General features: G+C 38.2%; 1 protein-coding gene across 10 annotated transcripts in view; it reads left to right on the top strand.

The window, feature by feature from the left end:
- UNC13B (unc-13 homolog B) overlaps positions 1-18502 on the top strand; it is a 267137-nt gene that overhangs the window by 66968 nt on the left and 181667 nt on the right. For all 10 annotated transcript variants that reach the window (XM_053569596.1, XM_053569590.1, XM_053569542.1 and 7 more), the window contains exons 2-3: positions 15516-15545; positions 18335-18434. In XM_053569596.1, coding sequence (XP_053425571.1) covers positions 15516-15545; positions 18335-18434 — 130 coding nt within the window. The remainder of the gene's footprint in view (positions 1-15515; positions 15546-18334; positions 18435-18502) is intronic.

The following is an 18502-nucleotide window of genomic DNA, read 5'->3' as shown; positions in this document are numbered from 1 at the left end:
CAGCCTCCCGAGCAGCTGGGACTACAGGCGCCCGCCACAACGCCCGGCTATTTTTTTGTTGCAGTTTGGCCGGGGCTGGGTTTGAACCCACCACCCTCGGCATATGGGCCGGTGCCCTACTCACTGAGTCACAGGCGCCGCCCCAATCTGGTATCTTTTAACAACCTTGAGGAAATAATTGATAGTAGTTGAGCAATATAGTGTTTTCTTTATTATATATTTAATGTTTTTCAAATTATGAAAGTAATAAACACTTGCTTTATTTTTTATTTTTGTTTATTTTTATAATTTTAGAAATGGGTTCTTGCTCTGTCACCTAGGTTGGAGTGTAGTGGCATGATCATAGCTCACTGCAACCTCAATCTCTGGTCTCAAGCTGTCCTCCCATCTCAGCCTCCCAAATAGCTGGGTCAACGAATACTCTGCTTGTAACATTGAGTGACTCTCTGATATTCATGTGGTGAAATGCAAGTAGGAAGGGAGAATGATCTGAAACATATCTTCCCTTTCATACTCTTTAGACTATTACTCTGATGGTTTCAAGGAATTTGTTTTTTTTTTTTTTTGAGACAGAGTCTCACTACATTGCCTTTGGTAGAGTGCCGTGGCACAGCTCATAGCAACCTCAAACTCTTAGGCTTAAGTGATTCTCTTACCTCAGCCTTACAAGTAGCTAGGACTACAGGCACCTGCCACAATGCCTGGCTACTTTTTGTTGCAGTTGTCATTGTTGTTTAGCTGACCTGGGCTGGGTTTGAACCCGCCAGCCTCAGTTTATGTGTGGCTGGCACCATAACCACTGTGCTATAAGCACTGAGCCTAATTTTTCTATTCTTTATAGAGACGGGATCTCACTCTTGCTCAGGCTGATCTTGAACTTCTGACCTCAAGTGATCCTCCTGGCTTGGCCCCCCAAAGTGCTAGGATTTTCAGGTGTGAGCCACCATGCCTGGTCTGAGAATTATTATTATTATTATTTTATTTATTTATTTTTTTAGAGATAGTCTCACTCTGTTGCCCTTGGTAGAGTGCCCAGGCATCATAGCTCACAGCAACCTCCAGCTCTTGGGCTTAGGCGATTCTCTTGCCTCAGCCTCCCAAGTAGCTGGGACTACAGGCGCCCGCCACAACACCTGGCTATTTTTTTGTTGCAGTTTGGCTGGGCCTGGGTTCGAACCTGCCACCCTCAGTATATGGGGCTAGCACCCTACTCACTGAGCCACAGGTGCTGCCCTGGCCTGAGAATTATTAAAATTATCTATCACTAAGTCTTACTTAAAAAAATCTCTCTCTGACATTTTCATTTTTAGTTTAGTTAGGAAAAGATTGCTTCAAATGAAGAAACTTGAAAAAAAAAAAACTATATTTCTATACACTGCTCCTGTTTTTCGTTCTCCACTCTTTCCTATACCATTCCCCATTGTTGACCTCTGGGTGGACATAGATAGGACTTTTTCATTTTATTTCCATTTTATCTGACAAATTTTGTTATTTAATTATATCTAGACTTTTATTTAATTGAGATAACAGTAAGAAAACATTATATTCATAGTTACCTTTTTTTATAGTAGACTATTTTCCTTAGGTGCCTTACCTTAGCGTTAAGTACACAGCAGTAAGAATAATTTTGTTTATAAAATTAACTTATAAAATTAACTTATTTCAAGAACAGAAAATTCCTAGAAGTGCCTTCTCTTGGCTTCAACTGGAGGCTCTACTTCTTAGCCTGTCAGAGTAGCCACCTTGCCCCCCGTAAACCTCTGTAAGAAAGAGTTTTTCTCTCTAACAACAGCAAAGTACAAATAGTCCCTAATCAGAAGTAGGGATTGATTTCTGTCCATGTAAACCTGCTTACCATTGCCTATTCTCAATTTGTACACTACAATTTTCACTAACTATAGGTGGGTATTTATTTATTTATTTTGAGACAGAGTCTTACTTTGTTGCCCTTGGTAGAGTACCATGGCATCACAGCTCACCTGTCAAATAATGCCCAGCTTATTTTTAGAGATGAGGTCTCACTCTTGCTCAGGCTGGTCTCAAACTCCTGATCTTAGGCAATCCACCTACCTTGGCTCCCAGAGTGCTAGGATTACAGGTGTGAGCCACCATGCCCATCCCTTCACGTGGGTATTTAAATATAAATTTGTTAAAATTAAATGAGGTTAAGAACTCATTTTCTTGATTTCACTAGCCATATTTCAATTGATCATTAGTTACTTGAAGCTAGTGGCTACTACGTATGACCACAAAGATATGGAATGCTTTAAGCATCAGAGAAATTTTTATTGAATAGCATTGGTATACACCATAGTTTGCTGTGTATAATCTGCACTTTTCCCCAAAAATTTTCAAGGGGAAAAAAGGATGTGCATTATATATGGGTTGTACCAATTCCATATCTATAAAAATGTTTTAAAATCTTTTATGCTTATGTGTTAATAGTGTAATTGTAGAACGCAATAACAATATCCAGATGCAAAATAATACCCTGGAATATGGTTATCAGTTGTTCTGAATTTATGATGAAACAAAAACAAGTTCTCCCATAGCTACCAGCAAGTGCAGCTCACAGCCTTCCTGCCACAGAAATGCTGGGGCCTTGGCCTGCATCTCTGCAGGGACGGCAACTATGATGTGGTGGTACAGTGCTGGCTGGGTTTGCACTCATGTGTGCTCCTTCTTTGCAAAGCAAGCTTTTTGTGTGTGTTCTAGATATTTTCTGTCTTTGTACAAACATATATGGTGCATATCTCCACTTTTGAAAATGCAAGTGGTAGCATTCCCTGCATACTTTTCATAGTTATGTTTTCTACATTAATATATTTTAGAGATTGTTTCATGTGGATATATATAAGTCTGCCTTATTTTTATTATAGTATTTCATTATATAGATGCATTTTAACTTATGTAATCATCTTCTATTAATGAATATTTAAGCTGATTATAATATTTGCTATTGCAAACTGGATTGCAATGAGTGTATTTTTGTAAACGTGCAAGTATAGCAGTAGGAGAAGTAGTGCTGGTAAAGCAAGGGGTTGGTGCTTTTTAAGACTATGATAGATATGCCAAATGGCCTTCCCTAGAGATCATTCCAAATTACCTTTCTGCCTACAATGTATGAATGTGTGTTTGTCTATCTCTCATCATTGCAGCATATCATAGAACTTGTACAGAAGTATGTTATTTAAGATTGTAGGAGTAGGGCACTGGCCCCATATGCTGGAGGTTTGTTTGTTTAATTTTAAACAAATTTAAAATTTGTTTCAGCTGGGCATGGTGGCTTATGCCTATAATTGTACTCTGGGAGGCCAAAGCAGGTGGATTGCTTGAGCTCAAGAGTTTGAGACCAGCCAGAGCAAGAGTGAGACCCCGTCTCTACTAAAAGTAGAAAAACTAGTCCAGGGCATTGTGGTGGGTGCCTGTAGTCCCAGTTACTCAGGAAGCTGAGGCAAGAGACCTGCTTGAACCCAAGAGTTTGAAATTGCTGTGAGATATGTTACCATGGCACTCTATCCGGGTGACAAAGTGAGACTCTGTCTCAAAGAAAAAAAAAAGTTTATTTCATTAAATTATTAATAATCTACTTTCTGTGAAATATATCTAGAACATGGAGTACAGAATGGCAAACTAACCCTGCTATCCACACTAACGAATGACAGGTAGAAGAATATCAGAGCTGCTGATACTAAGATACAAAAAAGCTTGCCTTGCATACTTTGCAAAGAATATCAGAGCTGCTATCTACTTGAGCTCACAAGTTCAAGACCAGCCTGAGCAAAAAGTGAGACCCTGTCTCTACTGAAAATAGAAAAACTGAGACAAGAGGATCGCTTGAGTCCAAGACGACAGTTAGAAGAATGTCAGAGCTGCTATCTACTAAGATGTTAAGGAACCTGAGCCTAGTTTGAAGACTACTTTTTTTTTTTTTTCCTGCAGTTTTTGGCCAGGGCTGGGTTTGACCTTGCCACCTCCGGCATATGGGGCCAGTGCCCTACTCCTTTGAGCCACAGGCACTGCCCGAAGATTACTTCATTTTTGCATGGAGTTAGAACCTAAGGTGACCAGAGCAATCTACAAGAAATAGCTTTCCTATGTACTGGAAATAAGTCATTAGAAAATATAAGAGAACAAATATCCTGGTTCACAATAGCACAGAAATATGAAATAGGAAAAACTACTTGACAGATGAAAGTTCTGTGTAATAAAAGGTAGAATATTAAAACCTTTGTGTAACAAAAGGTTAGAAATGCTGAACAAATATAAGGATGTACATCTCATTAAGGATGTAATTTAAGGGTGGTACCCATAGCTCAGTGGGTAGGGCACTGGCCTCATACACCGAGCTGGAGGGTTCAAACCCAGCCCAGGCCTGCTAAAACAACAATGGCAGCTACAACAAAAATATAGCCGGGCGTTGTAGCAGGCACGTGTAGTCCTAGCTACTTGGGAGGCTGAGGCAAAGAATCACGTAAGCCCAAGAGTTTGAGGTTGCTGTGAGCTGTGACGCCACAGTACTATACCTAGGGTGACAGCTCGAGACTCTGTCTCTTATTTGTTCATCTGTCTTCCTGAAATAGATATCATCCTTTTGCTTCCAAATGTATGACTCCCTTCTGCATTTCTTGTGGGGCTGATGTAGCAGAAGTCAATTTCCTCATTGTTTGCAGAAAACTTTTCATTATTTATTTATTTATTTGCAGTTTTTGGCCGGGGTTGCATTTGAAGCTGCCACCTCCGGCCTATGGGGCTGGCACCCTACTCCTTTGAGCTACAGGTGCCGCCCTTCATTCTTTATTTTTGCTAGTAATAGTATTTGCTAATTATCATTTTCTTGGCAGGCAGGATTTTTGACTTTTAGCCTGTTGAAAATAATCTCATTATCGGTTGGACTATAAGGTATCTGTTGTTAGTATTATGGGATTCTCTTGTGTGTAACTTGATGCATTTCTTACATAGGTTTTCAAAGCCTTTCCAATCTCCTCTTGTGGAACTCCCCAAACTGGAATTTTGGTCAGTTTGTGATGTCCCATATTTTATGTGGGACATTTAAACAATTTTTTTTCCCCCTTGGTCTTGCAAGTATTTCAAAAGCCCTGTCTTCAAATTCAGAAATTCTTTATTCTGTCTGATATAGTCTGTTGTTGAGCCCATATTGTTATGTTCATCATTTGTTTTTTAAATTTTATTTTCCAGTTGTCTGAAATTGGTGTATAGAAACACAATTGCTTTTTTGCATATTGACTAGCTCACTTTGCTATTATCAGAAGACAGACTAGCTAGGTTTTTATTTGATTTGTAGTTTACTAAAAATTATGTTCAGAGAATATGGTTTGTCTAATGTTGGTATTTTAAAATTTATTGAATTCTTTGAGTTAGTCAAGGTCCTATGCAGTCCTTGTGAGCTAGAAAAGAATGTTTACTCTTATTTTTGGTTATAGAACTTTACCTAATTTTGTTAAAGTTATTCATTTATTGAGTTATCCAAGACATCTATATTCTGACACATTATTTTGGACACTTTGTATATCATTTTTTACTAAATGATGTTAAAAATCTATGAGTGTTGACTTGGGAATTTAACATGATTCTGTCAGTTGCTTTATGTACTCAATGCTATGTTATACAAATTTATTATATTTCCCAGGAGATCATTTCTTTTATTACATATTGATTTAGTTTCTTTTGTCTAATTAAAATTACTATATTGAAAAAAATTGCTTTTCAGCCAGGCGCAGTGGCTCATGCCTGTAATCCTTGCACTCTGGGAGGCTGAGGCGTGTGGAGCTTGAGTTCAAGAGCAGCCTGAGCAAAAAGTGAGACCCTGTCTCTACTGATAATAGAAAAACTGGGACAAGTGGATCACTTGTGTCCAAAAGTTGGAGGTTGCTGTGAGTTATGATGCCATGGCACTCTACCCAAGGAGACAGCTTAAGACTCTGCCCAAAAAAAAAAAAATTTGCTTTGCCAAGTCATAGAAGAAGCCCAAGTGCCCATTAGCCCATGAATGGATTAAGAAACTGTGGTATATGTATACCATGGAATATTATGCAGCCTTAAAAAAGATGGAGACTTTACCTCTTTTATGTTTACATGTATCGAGTTGGAACATATTCTTCTCAGTAAAGTATCTTAAGAATGGAGGAAAAAGTATCCAGTGTACTTAGTACTATTATGAAACCAATATATAATCACCCACACTTTCATACAAAAGATAAAACACAACTATTGCTCAGGATGAAGGGCGAAAAAAGAGGGGGAGGGGAGGGGAGGGAGAAGGTCAGGTGGGGGGAGGGTTATTGGTAGGACCTCACCTATGGTGTATATTGCAAGGGTACATGTCAAATCTATTAAGAGTAGAGTATAAATGTCTTAACACAATAATTAAGTAAATGAGGTGAAGGCTATGTTAACCTCAAACTCTTGGGCTCAAGTGATCATCTTGCCTCAGCCTCCGAAATAGCTGGGACTACAGGCACCTGACACAATCCCCAGGTAGTTTTTTTCTGTTTTTAATTAGACACAGGGTCTTGCTCTTGCTCAGGGTGGTCTTGAGATTCTGAGTTCAAGCAATCCCTGCTGCCCCGGCCTCCCAGAGTGCTAGGATTACAGGTGTGGGCCACAGTGTCCTCCTTTTTTATTTTGTTGTTGTTCTTTTTAATGGATGTTTGTCTTTGTTTTTTCTTAATAGGAATCCAAGCGTATTTATTCTAAATTTATATTCATTTTTTAAATATTTACCTTGTTTTTTCTTTGAAAATTTTTTTTTGGAGAGGTGGCAGCTCACTGTGTTACCTAGGCTGGTCTTGAACTCCTGGCCTTAAGCAATCCTTCCTCCTTAGCCTCCCAAAGTGCTATGAGCCACCCTGCCTGGCTGTTAACTTACTATTTTTTTTAATGTTGATTTTGCTTTTCTCACCTTAGGTGCTTCTCATGTGACAGTTCATTTTTTATCATAAAAGTGCATAATGAGTAGGGTTTTAAGTAAGAATCTAGTCTTAAATTAGCTACTCAGGACTTCTGTCTGTGATAATCTGAAAGCCAAAGGGGATTTTGTCACCAAGTACTAGCTCTGGCTCTAAGACTTCTGCTTTATCCTAATTCTCACAGTGAGTTTACTTAGTCATTGCAAAGCTTAATCTTTTTTTTTTTTTTATTGTTGAAGATTCATTGAGGATACAAGAAACCAGGTTACACTGTTTGCATTTGTTAGGTAAAGTCCCTCTTACAATCGTATCTTGCCCCTAAAAGGTGTGGCACACACCAAGGCCCCACCTCCCCTCCCTCCTTCCCTCTCTCTGCTCTTCCTTTCCCCACCCTTCCCTCCTTCTTTCTCTCTCTGCTCTCCCCTTCTCCTACCCCCACTGTGTCCTTAATTGTCCTCGAATCAAAATTGAGTACATAGGATTGATGCTTCTCCATTCTTGTGATGCTTTACTAAGAATAATGTCTTCCACTTCCATCCAGGTTAATACAAAGGATGTAAAGTCTCCATGTTTTTAAAATAGCTGAATAGTATTCCATGGTATACATATACCACAGCTTGTTAATCCATTCCTGGGTTGGTGGGCATTTAGGCTGTTTCCACATTTTGGTGATTGTAAATTGAGCTGCAATAAACAGCCTAGTTCAAGTGTCCTCATGATAAAAGGATTTTTTTCCTTCTGAGTAGATGCCAGGTAATGGGATTGCAGGATCAAATGGGAGGTCAAGCTTGAGTTCTTTCAGTGTTCTCCATACTTCCTTCCAAAAAGGTTGTATTAGTTTGCAGTCCCACCAGCAGTGTTAAAGTGTTCCCTTCTCTCCACATCCATGCCAACATCTGCAGTTTTGACATGTTGTCATGTGGGCCATTCTCGCTGGAGTTCGATGGTATCTCAAGGTGGTTTTGATTTGCATTTCTCTAATAATTAGCGATGATGAGCATTTTTCATATGTTTATTAGCCTTTGTCTTCTTTAGAGAAGGTTCTATTCATGTCTCTTGCCCATTGATATATGGGATTGTTGGCTTTTTTCATGTGGATTAATTTGAGTTCTCTATAGATCTTAGTTATCAAGCTTTTGTCTGATTCAAAATATGCAAATATTCTTTCCCATTGTGTAGGTTGTCTATTTGCTTTGGTTGTTGTTTCCTTAGCTATACAGAAGCTTTTCAGTTTAATTAAGTCCCATTTGTTTATTTTTGTTGTTGCAATTGCCATGGCAGTCTTCTTCATGAAGTCTTTCCCCAGGCCAATATCTTCCAGTGTTCTTCCTATTCTTTCTTTTAGGATTTTTATTGTTTAATGCCTTAAAATTAAGTCCTTTATTTTGAATCAATTTTGTGAGTGGAGAAAGGTGTGGGTCCAGTTTCAGTCTTTTACATGTGGATATCCAATTCTCCCAGCACCATTTATTGAATAGGGAATCTTTCCCCCAAGATATGTTCTTGTTTGGTTTATTGAAGATTAGGTGGTTGTAAAATGTTAGTTTCATTTCGTGGTTTTCTATTCAATTCTGAATGTCTGTGTCTCTATTTTTGTGCCAGTACCATACTGTCTTGACCACTACAGCTTTGTAGTACAGCATAAAATCTGGTATGGTGATACCCCCAGCTTTATTTTTATTACTAAGCACTGCCTTAGCTATATGGGTTTTTTTTCTGGTACCATACAAAACGCAGAATCATTTTTTCCAAATCTTGAAAGTACGATGTTGGTATTTTAATAGGAATGGCATTGAATAGGTTGATTGCTTTGGGAAATATAGACATTTTAACAATGTTGATTCTTCCCAGCCATGAGCATAGTATGTTCTTCCATTTGTTAAGATCCTCTGCTATTTCCTTTCTTAGGATTTCATAATTTTCTTTCTTTCTTTTTTTTTTTTTTGTAGAGGCAGAGTCTCACTTTACTGCCCTCGGTAGTGTGCCGTGGCGTCACACGGCTCACAGCAACCTCCAGCTCTTGGGCTTATGTGATTCTCTTGCCTCAGCCTCCCGAGCAGCTGGGACTACAGGTGCCCGCCACAACGCCCAGCTATTTTTTGGTTGCAGTTTGGCCGGGTCTGGGTTTGAACCCGCCACCCTCGGTATATGGGGCCGGCGCCCTACTTGCTGAGCCACAGGCACCGCCCTCATAATTTTCTTTATAGAGGTCCTTCACCTCTTTTGTTAGGTATATTCCTAGGTATTTAATTTTCTTTGAAACTATGGTGAAGGGAGTTGTGTCCTTAATTAGCCTCTAATTTTCACTGTTGGCATATACAAAGGCAACTGATTTGTGGACATTGATTTTATATCCTGAGACATTACTGTATTTTTTTATGACTTCCAGAAGTCTTGTGGTTGAGTCTTTGGGGTTCTCTAAGTATAAGATTATATTGTCAGCAAAGAGGGAGAGTTTGACCTCTGCTCCCATTTGGATTCCCTTTATTTCCTTGTCTTGCCTAATTGTATTGATTAGAACTTCCAGCACCAGGTTGAAAAGTAATGGTGACAGAGGACACCCTTGTCTGGTTCCAGTTCTAAGAGGAAAAGCTTTCAGTTTTACTCCATTCAGTAAAATATTAGCTGAATATTTTCATTTCTGAAACTGAAGACAGCTTCAGTTTCAGAAATGTGCCACCTATGCCTATACTCTTCAGTGTTCTAATTAGAAAAGGATGCTGGATTTTATTGAATGCTTTTTCTGCATCTGTTGAGAGGATCATATGATCTTTATTTTTGCTTCTGTTAATATGGTGGATAACGTTTATGGACTTGCGTATGTTAAACCAGCCTTGCATCCCTGGGATGAAACCTACTTGATCATGATGTATGACTTGTTTGCTGATAAGCTGTAATCTATTGGCTAGGATTTTTTTGAGAATTTTTGCATCTATATTCATTAATGAAATTGGTCTGAAATTCTCCTTTTTAGTTGGGTCTTTTCCTGGTTCTGGTATCAGGGTGATGTTTGCTTCATAGAACGTGTTGGGGGAAGATTCCTTCCTCCTCAATTTTTTGGAATAATTTCTGCAATACGGGAATAAGCTCTTCCTTGAAGGTTTGATAGAATTCTGGTGTAAAGCCATCTGGACCAGGGCATTTTTTTTTGTTGGAAGCCATCTGGAAGCAGGGCATTTTTTTTTATTGTTTCTTTAATCTCAGTGCATGAAATTGGTCTGTTCAGAAGCTCTGTTACTTCCTGGCTAAGTCTAGGGAGAGGGTGTGATTCCAAATATTGATCCATTTCCTTCACATTGTCAAATTTGTGGCATAGGGTTTCTAGTAGTACTCAGAGATGATCTTTTGTATATCTGTGGCATCAGTTGTTATTTCCCCTTTATCATTTTGGATTGAGGTTACTAGAGATTTTACTTTTCTTTTTTTTTTTTTTATTGTTGGGGATTCATTGAGGGTACAATAAGCCAGGTTACACTGATTGCATTTGTTAGGTAAAGTCCCTCTTGCCCCCAGAAAGTGTGGCACACACCAAGGCCCTACCCCTCTCCCTCCTTCCCTCTCTCTGCTTATTCAGTTATTAAAAAAAATGGAGACTTTACATCCTTCGTATTAACCTGGATGGAAGTGGAAGACATTGTTAGTAAAGCATCACAAGAATGGAGAAGCATGAATCCTATGTACTCAATTTTGATATGAGGACAATTAATGACAATTAAAGTCATGGGGGGGAGGAAAAGCAGAGAAATTTTACTTTTCTATTTCTAGTCATTCTGGCCAAAGGTTTATCTATTTTATTTATTTTTTCAAAAAACCAATTCCTTGTTTCATTAATTTTCTGAATGATTCTTTTGTTTTCAATTTCATTGATCTCTGATTTAATTTTGGAGATTTCTTTTCTTCCACTGGGTTTAGGCTTAGATTGTTCTTCTTTTTCCAATTCCATAAGATGGTTTGTGAATTTATTGACGTGCTTTCTTTCTGTTTTTCAAATGTAGGAAATTTTTCTCTCAAAACTGCTTTTGCAGTATCCCATAGGTTTTGGTAGCTTGTGTTGTCATTGTTATGCTCAAGGAAGTTATTGATTTCCTGTTTTATTTCTTCTTACACCCAAGTGTCATTCAACAGAAGGTTGTTTAATTTCCATGCCTTTGTGTGGGGTTGTACGTTTTTGTTGGAGTTGAGTTCCACCTTTAGTGCCTTGTGATCTGAGAAGATACAAGGTAAAATTTGAATTCTTTTGATTCTGTTGAGGTTTGTTTTATGTCCTAGGATATAATCAATTTTGGAGAATGTTCCTTGGAATGATGAGAAGAATGTATTTTCTCTGTCTTTGGGATGGAGTGTTCTATATACAGTTGTTCTCGGGTCTCATTTAAGTCTCTTATATCTTTGTTTAATTTCTGTTTAGAGGATCTGCCCAGCTCTGTAAGAGGAGTGTTAATGTCCCCTGTTATTATGGTATTATAGGATACCATATTGTTTAGGCTGAGTAAGTCTGTTTCAAGAATCTGGGAGCATTTAAATTGGGTGCATAAATATTTAGAATTGAAATGCCTTCTTGTTGTATTTTTCTCTTGAACAATATAAAGTGACCATCTTTGTCTTTTTTGACTTTAGTTGCTAAATCCACATGTATCTGAAAATAAGATTGCAACTCCTCTTTTTTTCTGAATTCCGTTTGCCTGAAACATTGTCTTCCAACCCTTAACATGGAGTTTTAATTTGTCTTTTGAAGCTAAGTGTGTTTCCTGCAGACAACAAATGGATGACTTGTGTGTTTTAATCCAGTCAGCCAATCTGTGCCTCTTCAGTGGGGAATGGAAGCCATTAACATTTATTGAAATAACTGATAAGTATGGTATTGTTCTATTCATCTTATTTTGTGAGAGTCCATTGCTTAGTTTTATCTTTGGCATCAGTGTGGAGGTTTGGTTCTGTCCTTTAATTTCTGAGTTCTTACTTTGCTGCTGATCCATTGTGGTGGTCAGTGTGCAGAACAGGTTGAAGTATTTCCTGTAGTGCTGGTCTTGTTGTGGCAAATTTCCTCAGTGTTTGTATATCAGTAAATGATTTGATTTCTCCGTCAATTTTAAAGCTTAGCTTAGCAGTATATAGAATTCTGGACTGGAAATTGTTCTGTTTAAGTAGATTAAAGGTAGATGACCATTGTCTTCTTGTGTGCAAAGTTTCATTAGAGAAGTCTGCAGTCACTCTGATGGATTTGCTCCTGTAGGTCAACTGGCGCTTACTCCTGGCAGCTTGTAGAATCTTTTCTTTTGTCTTGATTTTGGACAGGTTCATCACAATGTGTCTTGGAGAAGCTTGGTTAGAGTTGAGGCGACCTGGGGTTCGATATCCCTCTGAGAGGAATGTGTCAGAATCTTTGGTGATATTTGGGAAATTTACATTTATAATATTCTCTAGTATGGCTTCCATTCCCCTGGGGCATTCTTCTTCCCCTTCTGGGATAACTATCACTTGTATGTTCCAAAGCTTCATAAAGTCCCATAATTCTGTCAGTGAACTTCTACTTTCTTTCTCTTTTCTGCTTCTTTATCTGAGTTATCTCAAGATCTTTGTCCTCTACCTCGAAATTCTTTTTTCTGCATGATAGAAATATTTTGTTGATATTTTCTATTGCATCTTTAAGTTCCCTAATTGACTGCTTCAGTTCCTTTAGCTGTGCTATATCCTATCTATATTCTTCATATTGTTCATCTCTTATTTGATTTTGTTTTTGGATTTCCTTTTGGTTATTTCCACTTTATCAGCAGTTTCCTTCATTGTTTTCATCATTTCCTTCATTGTTTCCATCATCTGTATTCTAAATTCCCTGTCTGTCATTTCTATATAGGTGGAGTCTTCTGCAGTAGCTACCTCATAGTCCCTTGGGGGGAGTTGCTCTGGACTGGTTTTTCATGTTGTTAGGATTTTTCTGCTGATTCTTTCTCATGAATGATTTCTTTCGTCTGTTTTCTTGCCCTAATTTTCCTTTCACTTTCTCTTGCTTTTTAAATTGCTGTGCCTGTGGACTAGGGTTTCGATGAGTCCTTTTGGTACAGGACCAGAAGGATGAGAAGGTTGAAGAGCAAGAAGGGAAAAGAGAAAGAAAAGAAAAAAGAGAAAGGAGAGGGGTGGGTAAAAGGGAATATTAACAAAAAGAAGAGAGGCACAGAAAGAGGGAGACAGAGCAATGTAGGTGTACAGTAGAGTACTTTGACCCAACCTTAAAAACCCCCAACCTCTGGGGGTGCCGGTTTGGGTGGTTCCCTTGAGGTCAGCAGCTCTTTGCTAGCCTGTACCTCACCTCCACCAAGTAGAGAGGAAAGACAAAAATTCTATAAACCAAACCAAAATAATCAAACAAAACTTTATGGGATAAAATTTGGGGAAAAACCAAATAATAGGGGTAGAAACATAGCAAAATGAAGTTCTAATTGTTGAAAAAGGTAACAAGGGGAAATTATATTTAAACTAGAAAAATGAAGAAAGAAAAGAAAAATCTATAGGGAAAGTGTTGAAATTAAAAAACAAAATAACAACAACCAGAAATAAATAAATAAATAAACAAACCCCAAAACAAAGCAGTATGTATATCTTTTTGAATATTGTCTGGGCAGCAGGTGATCTTCTGGGATATCAGATGTTAATCATAATGCTGATATGCCTGTATGAGATGGAGACTGGAGGCCTCTGCTGATTTCTCGAAGTCTGCAGGGTGGAGAGCCTAAATCTCTCCTCAGTCCGCATAAAAGGTACTTTAAACTGCTAAACTTGGCTAAGCAGAAGCTTTCCCAGGAAAGTGCTTGTTGCTAGGATGGCTCCTGAAGTGGCTATCCACTTAAAACAGTGTGCCAAACCCGGTCTCACTTATGCCCCTGAGGGCTAAGGCTGCAAGGTGTCTTAGTCCCCACCTTTAGGCTGCTCAGTCACTAGATTACTAGTTCCTACCTAATTCTTGCTCTGCAACCCTGAGGGTGAATCTTGCTGGGGCACTTCTCCCACAATAGCTCTGCGCAGCCCAGTGCCCAACACTATTAGCTCCGTCTGCCTCAGAGGGGCTCAGATTGGGGCTCTAAACAATGCTTAACGTCCTCCGCTCCCTTGCCCAAGTTCTCCCCAAATGGTTCAACTGAGTGCCAAGTCAAAAAAACCAAAGCAGCTCACAGGTAAGGCCTTTCCAGGTTGTGTCTACCTGTGGTCTGCTGCTGTACTTACAGCTGCCGGTGGGATTACACTGAACAAACACACGCAACCACTTGCCAGTTTTCCACTGATTTTGTCCTCCTCCTGGGGTCCAGAAGTCTCTCGCTGACTGCCTGTGTCCTCAAAGGGATGTTTATGGGCAGATCCCACCTGCCAGAGATGTCTGGAGTCTTGTCTCCCCAGACTCACTGTGCCCAGTTGCAAGGAAGCTGTTACTTGGCCGCTATCTTTCTTTTTTTTTTTTTTTTTTTAATTTGGCCAGGGCTGGGTTTGAACCCACCACCTCCGGCATATGGGACCGGCGCCCTACCCGCTGAGCCACAGGCACCACCCATTGGCCGCTATCTTTCAATATCTATAGCTTAATCATTTTAAGATAGCTTTAGCCAGGCCATTCTAAGAGATGTGTATTTTTTACACATACATATATGATAAAGAATGCTAATTGGGAAAAGGATTTGAATTCACATGAGACTACAAAGAGCAGTCCAGTGAGAGATATACTTTAATTCAATAAAAAGAAATACATTTTAGCAATAAGTGCTGATTAAAAATAGGACCTTGTAAAAGGTACTGAAGAATTTATCTCTTGGAAGTATTAAGTGGGGCTTGGGTGTCATCTAAGGTGAAGCTTCAATTGTAAAGCAGGACAAGGAGAGTGGCAGATCTGCTATTTATACCTTTAAATGTCTTTTCCAGACATTAGGTTTTGGCTTTTCCTTTTATCTTTTTTTCTCCTGAGGCATTTAGCCCCGATCTTCTTGAGAGATACTTGGTGGTTTCTGGAATTTAGCAGTTTTCCTGTATATATGGTCTTAGGAACTGACACATTTAGTCTCAGTGTAAGATTCTTTCTTGTGTAGTTCTCTACTGTCTTTTTGTAAACAGCTCTTTCTGATCACTTTGTCAGGAGTTTCTCTTAAACATATCTATTCTCAGAAAGAAGTTAACTTCTGAGTCTTCTTGTAAAAGATACTATCTAGATCTGGCCTGTTATGCTCTTCTTTTGGCATGAACAGAATGCAAGGAGTTTCTATGATGGGTTTTAAATAAGAACATTTATAAGTCAAACCTTAAAAAGATATCTCACGTAAAACTGGTTACCTGCTATAGAAGTGACTTGACTTTTTCCATCTCCTTGTCAGGAGGCTGGAACAGAGATTTCTGCATTGGATATGAGATTAGACTGGATGATTTAAAGGGCTCTTCTGACCCTCTTTTTTTAAGTTTTGATCAGAAATCCCAGCTTCTTTTCTCAAGAATTAGATTTAATCTGATCATAACTCTAACATTGGCACATAGTAGGTACCCAAGAAATGTTGATTAAATAAAGTGGGTTTGCAAAAAATGTTAATGGTATCTTCTTTTTTCCTCTTGCAGTTAAAAGAGCCAAATTCCAGGGTTCACCAGGTAAGGCCAGCATTCTATTCTCATATCCTTTCCCCCACACTTGCTGTGAATTAAAAGCAATCTTTGAAAAATCATTAATGTCACTAATCCATTTATCAAATTTAGTAATTTAATTCATTAACTCACTAAAATCATGAAATTATTAAAGTTAATGCTGTTGTAAAACATTAATGAAGTATATTTATCTATCTTGTGAAAAGTTAGTCTCTACCTCTTGGCCAATCCAATTCTACTTTAAGTTACTATGTATTTAGAGCTTTTTGCCTATCTTTTCAGGCTTTTTTTGTGTATATGCATTCAGATACATACAAATGGATCGTGCACCATATATCTTTATGCAACCTGCCCCTTTCCTCCCAACAACACATCATGAAGATGAAGGTCTCTGTGTGTGTGTGTATGGTTCTTTCTTTTAAGGTACTCTACAGAATTTTGTAGTAGACTTTGACCTGATTGATGAATATTTAGGTTGTTTCCAAGTTTTTGGTGTTATTAGTAATAAACGTTCTTATGAATTTATCATTGCTCACTTTGGAAAATGTTACTTTTATGTTATAGTCCTGAAGTAGAATTGCTAAGTCAAAGGTTTGTATTTTTTTAAAAATTTGGTAACTGCAGCCAAATTGCTCTTCTGTAAGTTTTTACTAGATTATATTGAGACTAAATGTGTATGAGCATTTATCTTCTGAAATCTTTATCAACATTAGATTATGAAACTTTTGAATCCTTGTCCATCTGATTGTGACTATCACAATAGGAAGACTTACACTGGTTATTGCTGGGGGAAAAAGGAGGGGCCTGGAAGTTATTAGAAAAAATGAACAAGGCTTGAGAACTGAGGAAAACCTGAAAGACTGTACTTTAGTTCCTGTACTTTAGTACAACAGGAACGAAAGCAGTTTCTGAGCATGCTCTTCTCTCTACTAGCTCTGGGTTAGGGCTTCTGTCTTCGTCTCTTTAATGAGAATCTGTTCTATTCTTCTTTCTCTTCTAGCTGGCTTTCTTTGCTTATGCACTTGCACAAGTCCTATAATAGTTGCTCTAGTGGACTTTATATGCCCTTCCTTCCAGCTTCAGCACTAACCCACCAGTTGTTGATATTTCTTTTTCTCCCCTATTTAAAATCAGATTTGTCTCAGTTTTTAGCCAGCCCATGGATGCTGCTCATAGGTTATATCTACCTGTGTCTACCTGTGGTCTGGTCAGCTGTATATGATCAGACATGGAGAGTAAAGTGCAAGAACACATGATATAATCAGTGGCCTATTGCACTACTCCTAGATATGAATGGGGATTCTTCTTGTGTGGGTTTTTAATCATGTATCTTTAGTATGATAAAATTTTCGTGTTGATAAGCATAAAACTACGTAATTTTTGTTGTTTATTGTTATTCTTTTTTTTTTTGAGACAGAGTCTCACTGTGTCACCTTGGGTAGAGTGCTGTAGCATTATTGTAGCTTACAGCAACCTCAAGCTCTTGGGCTCAAGCAATCTTCTTGCCTCAGTCTTCCAAGCAGCTGGGACTACAGGTGCCCACCACAAAGCCTACATAGTTTTTCTGTTTTTAGTAGAGAAGGAGTCTTGCTCTAGCTCAAGCTGGTCCAACTCCTGAGCTCAAGTAATGCACCATCTCAGCCTCCAAAACTGCACAATTTTTAAAGATCTTTAAAAAAAGTTTTACCTTCTGGTGGAAGTATATAATAGGGACCATTTTCTCACAACCCTGACATTAGGTAATCAGTTTGTCAATTTGATGAGTCAAAAATGATAGTTTGCTATTTTTGTATTTTATAAAATTATGACTGATTTCTTACATAAAAAAACCAAACCCTCAATGCAGTGTCCCTATTCAGCTGATGTGAATTTAGCAGGATAAGTGCCAAATATATTCTTGTAAGTCAGAACCCCAAATTTTGGGTTCCAGGCCACCATCTTTGATTACTACTCAACTAACATTCTCAGATTTTCTCAACCCTGTGATAATATTTCTTTATATGTAACTTGTGCTTTAGGCCAAACTGCATAGGTCAAGCTTGAAATCCACTTCCTGTCTAAATTTTTCTGTAATTCTTGTACTGTCAACAGCTTTGTACTTCTTTACTACTTTTTATTTTTCCCTGTGGTTCTTTTTTTTTTTTGAGACAGAGTCTTACTTTGTCACTCTTGGTAGAGTGCTGTGGTGTCACAGCTCACAGCAAACTCTTGGGCTTAAGCAATTAATTCTCTTGCCTCAGCTTCCCAAGTAACTGGTACTATAGGCGCCCGCTACAACGCCCGTCTATTTTTTTGTTGTAGTTGTTATTTTCCCTGTGGTTCCTATCTCATTGTACATTTTATTGGATTCATGGATCTTATCTTTCCTACTAGGTCAATTAGATTAGGATTTTTTTATAGATTGTAGGTGGGCTATAAAATCAATTTAGTAGGTTATGATTAACCTTTTAATAGATTAAATAAATCAGAATAGGAAATATTAATGTATCACATCTTGTATTTCATGAAGCTTTCGTTTATGTGTGTGTGTCTATTGGGGCATATATAAAACAGATTTCTTAAAATTTGAAACACACTGAATTTAAAACATGCTGTATTAGATTATGCTCTGGATGATAATGAGTAGTTTTATAATTTTGTAACTCTGCTATGTCTTGAATGAGGCTATGTTGTTCAAGATATAGCTTCAATTTTTCTTCTGCATGTAATGCTTTAACTTGGATGTTGCTTAATTCCAAGGGTTTTGTGAAATTCAATAACCTAGTATCACATCTTCATTTTGCATTTTTTCAAAGATAAATTTAACACATACGTGACCCTGAAAGTACAGAATGTGAAGAGCACAACTGTAGCAGTGCGTGGTGATCAACCTTCCTGGGAACAAGATTTCATGTTGTAAGTATTTTGCAGCAGCAGCAGCATGCCTACATATTCTATAATCTTCTTAAGTTAATTGCATTGGA

The sequence above is a fragment of the Nycticebus coucang genome, chromosome 2, assembly GCF_027406575.1.
Source record: "Nycticebus coucang isolate mNycCou1 chromosome 2, mNycCou1.pri, whole genome shotgun sequence".
Classification (NCBI taxonomy): Eukaryota; Metazoa; Chordata; class Mammalia; order Primates; family Lorisidae; genus Nycticebus; species Nycticebus coucang.
The sequence above is the reverse complement of the archived record's forward strand: the minus strand, read 5'-3'. Positions and strand labels throughout refer to the sequence as shown.